Source organism: Protobothrops mucrosquamatus, unplaced genomic scaffold (genome assembly GCF_001527695.2).
Source record: "Protobothrops mucrosquamatus isolate PMUCROS unplaced genomic scaffold, P.Mucros_1.0 scaffold10, whole genome shotgun sequence".
Taxonomy (NCBI): domain Eukaryota; kingdom Metazoa; phylum Chordata; class Lepidosauria; order Squamata; family Viperidae; genus Protobothrops; species Protobothrops mucrosquamatus.
The window spans coordinates 107,847-120,619 of record NW_015386397.1 but is presented as its reverse complement, the minus strand read 5'-3'; the positions used below and the strand labels follow the sequence as shown (position 1 = coordinate 120,619).

The window sequence follows — 12,773 nt, the reverse complement described above, 5'->3', positions numbered from 1 at the left end:
TTGACCAGCGACCACCCAAAACGTGCAATAAGCTGACCTTATCCTATCTCTTGTGCCAGTCTACGGGCATCATAAGAGAGTAGCGGCCAAACCAGTTGGGTCCCTTCCTTGTGTTTCAGTGTTTGTTCTGTGCCTCTCCTAAGACAATGTTTTAAATAATCAGATAAAGATTGTACAATCATCTGGATTTTATTTGTGCTATCTGGCAGTTACCCAAGGCAGTGACACAGAAAGGACCTCTCCAGACTCAGCTCCACTGATCTCCAACAACTGCCCATGCCAAGTGGAAGAGACCACCAGCGACTGTTTGCTCTGCTAATATTTGCCTATGTTGGGTCTCTTGCATGAAACAACAGAGTTTCCACACTGAAACCAGCCTTCGTTCTACTACTAACCACACAGAGTGTAAGTAAATCTCCTTCTCGTCAGGATGTCAGTTGTGCGAAGAAAGTTTGGGGATGACTATCAGGCAGTGGTGGCTGCACCATCGCATCGGAAACGGCAGCGCTTTGTAGACAAGAACGGACGCTGTAATGTCCAGCATGGCAACCTGGGCAGTGAGAACAGTCGCTACCTTTCCGACCTCTTCACCACCCTGGTGGACCTCAAGTGGCGTTGGAACCTTCTAATTTTCTTGCTGACCTACACTGTTGCTTGGCTGGTGATGGCCTCCATGTGGTGGGGAATTGCTTATTTGCGTGGGGACCTAGATATACACCAGGGCCCCAGTTCAGGACATAACCCATGTGTAGCTAATGTCTACAACTTTCCCTCAGCCTTCCTCTTCTTCATTGAGACAGAAGCCACCATTGGCTACGGTCATCGCTACATTACTGAGCGTTGCCCAGAAGGAATTGTGCTTTTTCTGTTCCAGTCACTGCTGGGCTCTGTGGTAGATGCCTTCCTCATCGGATGCATGTTCATCAAAATGTCCCAACCCAAGAAACGTGCTGAAACTCTAATGTTTAGCCGTGCTGCTGTCATCTCACAGCGAGATGGAAAACTCTGCCTTATGTTTCGGGTGGGCAACCTCCGCAACAGCCACATGGTCTCAGCCCAGATCCGTTGCAAACTCATTAAGGTGGGTGAAAGGATTCCCTGGAAGGGAGGGAGGCTCATGATGGTTAAGATTCTTGCTATCTTCTTGCATGCAGATCTTGGCATCTCTGCCAAGGCCTAACTTTAAGCTTCAGATTAGCTTCCTATTCTGAGGCTATCTATTTTTCCCTCTCTGCAAAGTAGGAACAAAGAGCTGTTGGAGAAGGCAAGCATATTTTATATATGATAGCTGGTGGCAAAGGAAAGCTGCTATATAAATAATACACAACAGTGGATATTAAACCGAGAATAAATGGGTTCTAAAAAAGATGCTGAAATAGACTTAGGGAATTGTAACAGGGTACAAGGATAATAAATGTTCACTGTTACTAAAATATATACTTTGTGATATTTGGTAAAAACATACACATTTCCAGATTTTGCTTTGTATATTTAATTTTGAGGATATAACTAGAGACTACAGATTTACAATTGTGGTCTTTTGCACTTATTAGGGAACTGTTTCCAATAACTTCATAGGATCAGGGCATATCTCAATTTCAATAACTTCAGCTTTTCACAACTTCAGCTTTAAAAACAAACAAACTTCAAAACCAAGCAAACATTCAGCTAGCAATAAAGTTAGAAAATGTCACTGAATTTTTGGAAGTTACATCTGAGCTACTATAAGTCATTAGTGAACTTTCCTATTGAGTATCAATTTTAATACACAAATAAAAATTAGGAGAAGAACATGCTAAGATTCCATCCCAAATGCCCTATGCTTTTGAGTTTTGATTGCATGATTTAAGCAAGGGCTTAGTCCAAAATGTTTATAAACCCAGTTCTGAAAGACAGAGAAAACATGCTAAATAGAAGAATGTCTTTAAGCACATGCAATATGCTTTTCCACTTTTCCCCTGCTGCCTTGGCTGGTGCCTACATATGTTCTGCAGTGCCAATACATGGTCAGTGCTTTCTGTTTTGACCCCACCAGTTGGAGAGAATAGATTCTAGGTCTTTCCTTTCCTGCAGGAGGCTGGTGCTACTGCCACAGCTGCCATCCCTGACAATCTGTTCAACATAGGAGCCCTCGCCCAAATCAATTTACACCCAGCCCACTCTCTTCCAGGTCAGAATCACTGTACAACTGCAGGAGCAAACAATATCCAGAACAGCAGCCAGGAGGAAAAAAATAACACTGAAAGTGCTGTGGGCAGAGAATCAAAGACAGTGGATACCTTTCTGTATTCTCTGGAATTGAATATTTCCTATCTATGAATACCTTCCAACCTCTGAAGGCAGGTCTGTCCTTGGCAATAAGGAATTCAAAATATACTTCCTCTTTGTCATAATTTCATGTAGCATGAAAGAAACAAGTTTCCTATCCGAACCTAAGACTAACATTAGACTGGGGGCTTTGGTGTAGAAATTTAGGCTTCCACACAATACCGTCTAAAGAAGAAAGTGTTAAACATCCAGAGTCTAAAACTATATCCAAGTCAGTCAATTACGAATCTACAGTACCTGAGAAATCAAATGAAGACAGCACTAGATTACCAAATAATACCCTTATGGCAGAACCTGTCAGACAGATCATTATCATAACAAGTTGTAGAGTAACTATTATTTATTTGTACAACAATGTAACAGCTCAGTGCAGTGCACTTCTTTCCACCAGAAAAGAAGAAAAGAACTAAAATAATTCCAATATTTGTAAGCAATTTATTGACCCCACAGAGAAGTAGGTTTAGAACAGCTGTTTTTGGAAAACAAAGAGGAATCCCCAGAGAAAGAAACAGAAAGAGCAAGAAAATCTGCAACTATATTGATTTAATCTTTTTCCTGCCCTATGCAATGCTGTTCATAGCAAACATGCATGCACATAGGAAATTATAATAGTCACCATTTCAGAAGCTAGCAAGACTTGAAATCTTCAGCAGGATGAGTTCCAATTAACCAAAATCAACTAGGTACAAATCATGCCTATCTCCATTTTGATTTTTATTATTTCCTCAGACAGCAACATAAATACTTCTTGTGTCTTATTTTCCTATAGTTTGGATCTCTCTTCCAACTTGTAAAGAGATGGTCTGTTTTCAAGCTTCTCACAGTTTTTACAACTGATATACAAGTGAGGTGTATGTGATAAATATAATGGTGGACAGTTATTGCTGAATGAAATTTTGTAGCATTACAGAAATGGCTGCTTTTGTTCTTATAATAATCTGGATGCACTTTCTGCTGCCTCAATATTTTTCAGAAAATCAAGCCCAGTACATGATGCTCCCAGATGAAAAAAAGACAGATATCATTTTAAAAGAAAGCATCTAAGTTGAGTGTTGAGTGTAATAAAAATAATCCTACTTAATGAAAGCATCAGTAGAAATGTTGACCTTTGACAATTCAAGTGAATTTAGGGGGTTTTTTAACGATAATAATATAACACTAATTACACTCTCAAGCTTTCAACTTGTGTGTAATATCTTTCCGGAGCCTAGTGCAAGCCAATAAATACTGAATTATGTCTTGAATGTTCTCTTTTACACAATCTTGAATACTCCTAAACCACAGTGACACTGAAGAATCTGGACATTAATACCCTTGCATAATATGAATAATCTAGAAACTCTCTGCACAAATTGTAATAATACATGGATATTTGACCCCCCTACACAAAAATTTAAGTATTCTTTCCCCCATAATTCTGTCATCAGAGTTCCTTACCTATAACATGATATGAGTAGTAGATTTACCACTACTTAGTAATAGAACTGGAATAGATGAAAACTAAGTGTAATGAATTTCTAATTAAGTCTGGGTCCAACCTGCTAAGTTCCTTCTCCCACAATTCTATTATAAGCGGCACTTTCCAGATTTACAGTACAGATAATCCTTGACTCGCAACCATTGTTTAGTGACTATTTGAAGTTGCAATGGCATTGAAAAAAGCAAACTTGCAACCAGTGCTTGCACTTATGACCATGGTAGCAACCCCATGATCACTTGATCAAAATTCAGGTGCTTGACAATGGAAATGCATTCACAAAGGTTTCAATATGTCAGTGTCATGTGATCGCCGTTTGCAACCTTCCCATCTGGCTTCCAATGAGCAAAATCTGTGGGAGAAGTTGGAGTCACTTAATGACCACATGATTCACTTAATGGTTGCAGTGATTTGCTTAAACAAGCATGGCAAAAAAAGTCGTAAAATTGGGTGCAACTCACTTCCCCACTATTTTGCCTTGCAATGGCAATTCTGGTCCCTACTGTGTTCAAATGTTGAGGGTTGTTACCTCTTACATATTCTAATAGGTCTTTATGGTTACCCATTTCTTGTTCATTGCAAGTTAATTGTAGACATACTAAATTTCATGATAAATCCTGTTGAACTACATGGGGTTCTTTCTTGATTTCTTTCTTTGTTTGTTTGTTCCTTTGAATCTGTCTTGATTCTTAGAGACGGCTGGACTAGTCCCTGCAGTTGTCCTGGAACAATTTTCATAAATGGTTTGCCCTTGCCTATGTTGTAGGGCTAAGAGAGAGTGACTGGCTTTAATATCTAAGGCAGAACTGGAACTCACACTCTCTCAGTTTCTACCCTGGTGCTTTAATCACTACACCAAACTGGCTCATCACTCTTCACTACACATGCATATATTTGTATTTTTAATAGTTACCTGTAATTAAGTCCTACTGAAAAACCAATAAGACCAGTTAGTGATGACAAGCCTTATTACTTTCAGTGGCAATAAACTGACCCTCTGTTTCAGTCCATAGTAATTTCTCATAAATTTTTGGTCATGAAATGTACCCCATAGAATAATAAATAGCATCCCACCATAAAAATAACTAAGGCATTTAATGGAATGCAAAGAAAACTGGCATTCTCAAAGCATTATGCTGGTCTACATCCTGTAATAAAAGAATGCCGATTATTATAAAGGGTAATGCTAATAATATTGTGTTATTGTTTATCTTTTTATTTTGACATACAAAATATGTGTAGCAATGTACAACATTTTTATCTCGTCCTTCCCCATGACAAGAATTATCTTGTCAGGGTCACACACCTCTCAAGTTGTGAAACTGAACATTGGTTTCTTTCTTTATTTCTTTTTTGCAAACTGAATCAGCCACACAAAACTCAGGATGAATTCCAAAGTCTGCTCTTATTGGAGGGTGGCATTTGAAGGAAATCTGCAGCTAGCCAGCCCTTGTTCCTCCTGGCAAGAACTGTTTCCTCCCCATCCTGCTGTAGCCATGGCACAAGAGTAGGAAGTGCCTCAAGCTGTCATTCGTGTTGGAACGAGTTGTTCTCTGACTTGTGGCCCTAGTCCAAACCAAGTGCTTTGACTATCAAATGCAATCCCTGGTGAGTGCCGGAGACTTTTGACAGCAGGCAGGTTGTGGCAGTTGGCACCAGCAGGCATCTCAGCACTTCCTAGAACTGGATTCCAATGGTGGCATTTGAAGGTCAAAAGCAAGATAAGGGGGTGCATTTCTTCCTTTCCAGCAATCTGAGCATTTCGGCTTTTAGAAGTCAAGTTTCTAGTTCTTAACATGCCAGAGTAAATGTCAGGATCAAGCTTCTAATACCCAGCATTCCAGAGTAAATGTAAAGATCTGGAATCTTTTCTCTCCTGTGTCTTTAACAGTTCTTAAGGGAAAGTTGAGGTCACGTAGGCATTCGTGTCAGTTGGATCAAGCTTAAGGTTCTGCTATGAAATATATTAGTTTTATTATGTCAGTTCTGGGAGTTGAAGTCCACGCTTCTTAAAATTGCCAAGTTTGAGAAGCAATGCTGTTGCTTATCTATCTCAAATAAGTGATTCTAAAAGAAAGTGAAATGCTGAAGTTCAAGCAAGACACATCTTTCAGCTAGCTCGAGCCTATCTTATATTTCAGATCTTGTAAAGAAATTACTTTGCAGATTAGGTAAATATCTGGGCTACAAAAAAACCCACATGGCCACCAATGATGGCCAATAACCCTGCTGATATTTAATGGCATTCTAGATTTCTGCAACCAGCTAAATAACAGTAGCTCTCTTCAGCGTATGCTCCACAACAGTACAGGGAAAATAAGAATTAATCATTTCAAATTTTGGACTTAAATGATTTTAGATAGTTTAGGATGAATTTAATGCTTTCTTTCAACCTCCCAATTCTGCATTTCCTAAATATGTAGAAACTCAGAGTTGTTCCTTCTTGTTCTGTTCGTATCTTGAAAAAGGTCTCAGGTTAGGCTTTCGATGGTCAGGTGTCAGAGAGCATTTTCCACTGAAATTCTTCAACCACTCTCCTGGAGAAGCTGAATCTTTCCAAAGAAGGCTACATTCATAAATTGCATTAAAACATAGGTTGTGGTTTTAATCAGAAATTGTAAAACAAAGCAGGCACATCTCGCATCTGTTCAGCAATCTTTTTTGCATTAGGATCAAAAAAGCAATACTGAGCAAGCTCCTGCCTATAGATTAGATGAGCTTCCAAGCTGTAAACTGTTCAAAAGATTGGCAAAACATTATTAGACAAGGCAACCAACAATAACAAAAAATGTTGTAAAAACAAGAAGGAATATCTGACTCTTAGGAGACATACGTTAGGTTCCAAAAATTAATATTTTCATCTGAAGGTCTGCTGGATTTGAAGGGGGTGCACCTAGTGCTATGCCATCCTCCTATGCATATTTACAAATAAGCAATATACCCTGATTCATAGCCAGAATGGCTGGGCTTACTCATTGCACCAAGTCACCAAAGCCAGACAGAAACACATTATGGCTTACTGTGATTGATTTTTGTACTCAGTGGAGTGGCAAAAAGGAGTTGGGGGTGGGTGGAGAGGGAGGGAACCCGAAGAAGAATTTTCCTTAGAAGCCTGAAAAATATCTCAGTGAAGCAAGAAAACCTATGAGGCCATCAAAATGCTCAAAAGGGGGTTCACACCACATATTAATCAGGAAATTATGTTAGCTTTAGCTTTGCAGTGTATTGCAAATCCAGCCATTATGGCTTATAATTGTAATGTATTGTCTGTGGATGTAGCCTGCTGTGGTTAATATGGAACAAATAGGGTTATTGGTTCTGGGTTATGAAAAAACAGACAATGATAGATAGCAGACATGGTTTCCAATAGGTGTCTGAATTTTTGTGGCACAAATGAGAGACTCAACAGTAATAAAAGCATAAAATTGTTTAGCATAAAATGTAAGCCCAGTCCTTTTATTTAAAATGATGAAAAAAGAACCTTTGGGTATGAAGCATTAGTTGCTCTGTTTGAAACTGTAATCATATCTACTCATTTCTGAATACAGATTAATTCAATCTTTCTTAACATACCATAGGCCTTCTCTGTGGGTGCCCCCACCCTCTGGAACGAACTACCCCCCGAGATCCGGACGATTCCGGATCTCCTTACTTTCCGCCGCGCCCTCAAGACATGGCTTTTCCACGTTCGCCCGGACCGGATCCCTCCTAAAATTTAGCCCAAATAAAATTCTTGTTAAAAATTTATCGTGTTGAAGTTTATAAACCAAAATTAACCAAAATAAACCTCCCCGACATTTATGCAAATACAAAAATTATACAACACTCGGCGGGACTCAGGGCAACCCTCTTCCCGCCCTATATTTAGTTTATTTTTAAATAAATAAATAAATAAAAACATGTATAAATTTGCTTTTGGTTTAGCAAGTTGTGGGACTCCAATCCATGTGGTCTGTATTACTGTGGTTTTTCTTTAATTTGTTATGTGAATTCAGGTAGTATGATTTATCTGTAAACCATGGTTGAGCAAAACATGTCTACTTGTCCAGGAGGGAAAGGATACTGCTGTGCTTGCCCTGTCACCCTAAACTTGATCAACAAAGAGGCTACTTCAACTGTCTCTGCAAAAAAGGCATTTTTCCAAGATCAGCCTGGAAATAAACTTTGCTTAGTCCTACAAATGAGCACAAAACATGCAAATGCTCAGTTTGTAATCCCATTTAAAATCCAGGATTTACAATCAAATGAACACATAAGTAATGCCATAACTCAGTTTTTCTCAACCTCAACAATTTCAGATGTGTGGACTTCAACTCTCATAATTCCCCAGACAGTGTGCTGGAATTCTGGGAGTTGAGGTCCACACATCTTAAAGTTGCTGCGGCTGAGAAGTACTGCTGTAACTGAATCTACCACCTCTTTGTCCTCTTGAGTTTCCCTAAGTTAGGGCTACCAGATCTGGGCTCATTTATTGAACCCTCAGAGGTAACCTACCCATTATTGGCCGTTCTGATCATGCCCTTCTGAGATCTCAGTCAGAAATTATTCAGTCAGCTAACTTGCTCTTGTTTTTAATGAGATGATGCAGAAGATCTTTTGTCAGCAAACCATGGGTATTGCTACTAAACTACAGTCCCCAACTGTTTTTATTGCCTTTAATTGTATTTAAGGCAGTGCTTTAAAGCTCATGCTGCTGGAAGTGGTTCATCTGAGGACAGGGTTGGGGTTGCCATCCTAAATGCCATCCTAAAGTCAATCATCTCAACTTTTCTGTTGCTAACTCTATCCTTACATGTAATGTCAACCTTCCCCCTTCACAAGAAAGGCACCCACCAGGATCCCAGTTAACAGATTCTTTCAAAACTGAAGAGAGGATAAACTGTCATGACCCACTCAGTTGAGGTCTGATGGGCTTGTAATTTCAGAAATGAATGTATCTAACTCACTTTTTTCCAACTTGAGGATCTTTATATATTTCTGGTATGTGGTATTGCTGGGAATTTTGAGCTGGGAATTTATTTGGAGGACATTTGAAGTTGGGAAGGCTGGAATAGATGTACAGATGGATCTTCTTTCAAAGCACTTGAATTAAATGATTTTGGAAACCATTATTTTTTAATCCTTGTAACAAATAAGGATGTAGATCACTGGGAACCAAATTAGGCAACTCACAGCAATGCCTGTTTATAAGTGATCTGCTTATCACTTATCACTTTACATCAAAAACATCACTCAAAGCCAAAATCACCAAACAGAGGCCGTCATACTTTGATCATGTCATGAGAGCTGATTCACTCTAAACATCAGCCATGCTGGGAGTGATTGGAGGACAAAGGAGAAGGGCCACCCCAGTACAGTACCTGCTGGCTGGACACTCTAAAACAGAGGGTCCCCAACCTTTTGGGCACCAGGGACCAGTTCCATGGAGAGAGGTTTTTCCGCAGACTGGAGGGTGCATGGTTTTGTGTGCTGCCTGCATCTCATGGATGGGGCTTTGCTTGTTTGTACGGCCCAGTTGCTGGCATGCTGCGGCCCAGTACCGGTCCACGGACCTGGGGTTGGGGACCCCTGCTCTAAAGGATGACACCAGGATGATCATGGCAGATCTGAAGGAGGTGGTGCAAGACTGAGGAGCATGGAAAGTGCTGATCCATAGAGTGGCTGAACATTGGACAGGACTGAATGGCTAACAATGATGACGATGCTGTGCCCTACCACTTGTGCTTGGAGGAATGGGTCCTGTCTTGGATTAGACTTCATGGAGAATATGATCCAAACTGCTAAGTAAACTGTGGAATGGGGCTGAGTTTAAATCTGTCCCAATAAACTCCATTTTGCCATTGAGTTTCACCTTAAAATCTCTCTCAGGTTAATTTTTATCAAACCTCTGCAGTCTGCAAAGTGCTCTGAATATTACTGAAAAGAGTTCTCTTCCTTTTGCTGCTGCAAAATTAGTTCTTAATTTGCTGAAATTATTTCTTTTTTATTCCATTTATCTTTAGTCACGACAGACACCAGAAGGTGAATTCTTGCCACTAGACCAATGCGAGCTTGATGTTGGATTTGGAACTGGGGCCGACCAACTGTTCCTCGTTTCTCCTCTAACCATCTGTCATGAAATCAGTGATAAGAGTCCTTTTTTTGCCCTCTCACAAAGATCCCTAAGGAGCGAGCAGTTTGAAATTGTCGTAATCCTTGAAGGCATTGTTGAAACTACGGGTAAGTGATACAATCAGGTGCCTATCAGTGTAAACTTAATATTGGGGTATTACTTCCAAGCATATTGCATTTTCTATTTATGATACCTTGTAAGTAAATGCAAGGTTATTGTGGATATGGAAAGAGGGAGACAAATGTAATGCTATGTGAGAATGAGAGACAGCAGGAAGAATGCAAACTAGATAACTGTCATGCAAAAGGTATCTTTTTGGGCTGCCACAGAAGCGTTTCAGAAGAGATTCCCCCTAGTTTTCTGGGAAGTAAAAGTAAAGGAGGAAAGAAATATTTTCAGACTTGCAAGTTTCTTTAAATGTAATCTTACAATAATGGTAGAGTTAGTACTCATAGTTGTGCTTCTTGTTTGGACTACCTCAAAGGGATGTCCACTTTACAATCATTTGTGTGTTAGGGCAGAGGTGAAATAGGAACTAGATTCTTAGCGTTTCTTAAACTCAAATCTGATGCACATCCCAAATAATTAATTTGTCAAGTGGGGAAGTATATAAGAAACATTCTTATTTCTTATTTCTTTTTTACTCTTACTATTTATTATTACATAGCTCAGTGGCTCAGTGAACATAGGGACATTTAGCCCAAGGCTATTCACATTAATAAGCAATGGTTCATTGGTATATCTGGAACGGAAATCTGCAAATGCCAGGTCAGCCCTGATAGCAATTCATAGTTAAGAGTCTTGGGTAGACCTTAAAGTTTGATTAATTAAATAAATCACAGTTCAGTTTAGTGTAGAGAACTATTATGTGAATACAATTTATATATTCTACCTACGAGCTAGTTAAGATTCTTCATTTGGATTCTAACATGCTTGGAAATCAGCCTTTGATCTTGGAAACTGTTTAGCATTATCTGTGACTATGATGATTTTTTCAGTATTGAAAAAGAAAACTATTGCCACCTACCCCCAAACAGTATTTTTTTATATGGAAGCTTTCACAAGCTTTAAGACATATCCTGTATTAGAAGTACATTCGTCTTAGTATTGAATTCTGGCTCAAATTTATCTCTCTTCCCACCCCTCTCCCCAATACAGCATGATGGAATATTTTGCTGATGAATAATTTCTCAATTATAAGATAGGGAATTCTAAGAGGAGAGAATTTGTACCTCAAAGTTAAACTGTGAGATGCTTGGTATTCTTTGAGCTTGGTGGCTTTCTTGCAGACACTTCATTACCAAACTAGGTAACATCATCAGTGATGATGTTGCCTTGTTTGGTAATGAAATGTCTGCATGAAAACTACGAAGCTCAGAGAGCACCAAGGACGCCACAATTGTAAATTAGCTGGACAAATGAATAAGAAAGAATTTAACGCCTTATTAAACCTTTAAACCAGCTACACTTGGAGGAACCTGCTTCATTGTGCATAATACTTTGATCAGCCCTAAGCATTTTTGATGCCAGCTGCCTGCTGTCCTGTATTGAGTCCCCCCTCTGTTCAGTCTTTAAAGATAAGTGGGATATGCAACCAATTCATTTGCAGTGAGCGAGTGAAATACTTTTAAAAAGTCAGAAAGGTGGTCATGTCTATGCAATGAACTCCCCCCCCCCTCTTTTACATGCCTTATGACAGGGATCTTCAAAATTGGCCCTTTTAGGACTTGTGGACTTCAGCTCCCAGAATTCCTCAGCCAGGCATGCTGGATGAGGAATTCTGGGTGTTGAAGTCCAAAAGTCATAAAAGGGCCAAGTTTGAAGATCCCTGCCTTATGACAAATGGATGCCCCTTCCCCACTTATCCTATGTTCACCATTTAAGAATAGTGGAGAACCTCTGTTCTTTGTGCTGAGTTCCAAGACTCAAATAACAAATACAGTTGTTACAGAAAGTTAGTTATGTGATCTGTAGCAAGGCCATTCTGATTTAGTGGCACATATTTAATGAAGCAACATTAGAAGTGTGGAGATGCTTTTTAAGTTCTGACATATTTACCATTGTTAAAATAGAGGGGACCTCTTGCCTTTGAAGGTAAGAAGGGGAAGAAACTCTCTTCCCACTGGGTTGTAAATTATTCCAGGGCTTAATCTGAGCCAGCTGTCTCCAGCTGCAGTACCTGCCTTCAAATTCTGCAAAATCTGTGCAGGAATTATTGCTCTTTGGAATGGCTCCTGTTAAAAGACAGAGTACCTCTAAAATGGGGGGGGATAGACACAGAAAAGCTCCTTTGCTGATTACTGTACATTCCCATTTTTTTTACTTATTACTCTCTTGGAAGCAAAACTGCTGGGAAAAGATTGCCTTTTCTATTATTGCATATTTTTGTCCTTGCTGGAGGATAAGATGTTCCCCTGTGAGAAGTTGTTCCTGGCAGCTGATGACTCAATGAGAGCCTTCATTAACCTGGTGCCCTCCAGATGGGTAGAAGGTCCATCACTCCTGTAATACTTCTAAACCAGAAGTTTTGGCCAGCTGCCTAGAAAGTAAGCAACTAGAAAAAGATATTGAGGCTCTAGAAAGAGATTGGACAACCATATGTCTGAAATGGAATAGGGTTTCCTGCTTGAGCAGAGCCCACATAGAGGGGATCAGGGTGGGGAAAGGAATTGGGGACTACTAGTGGTTCTTGATTAGCATTTTAGCATTTCCAGGATTTTACGCTAGAGTTATTATCATCTTCCAGTTGTAACCTTATGATTACAATCATTTTTTTGTTTTCAAATGCTTTCTTAGTGAACTTTGTCCTTAATGATAAAGGAGGGCAAGATAGAACAACTGCTCAATACTTTTCAA

The 12,773-nt window shown here is 39.6% G+C and overlaps 1 protein-coding gene across 1 annotated transcript in view; it reads left to right on the top strand.

Moving 5' to 3' along the window:
- Nucleotides 1–430: 430 nt before the first annotated feature.
- LOC107282582 (G protein-activated inward rectifier potassium channel 1-like) overlaps nt 431–12,773 on the top strand; it is a 19,627-nt gene continuing 7,284 nt past the window's right edge. Inside the window, exons 1-2 of the mRNA XM_015810383.1 lie at nt 431–1,081; nt 9,808–10,024. Coding sequence (XP_015665869.1) covers nt 431–1,081; nt 9,808–10,024 — 868 coding nt within the window. The remainder of the gene's footprint in view (nt 1,082–9,807; nt 10,025–12,773) is intronic.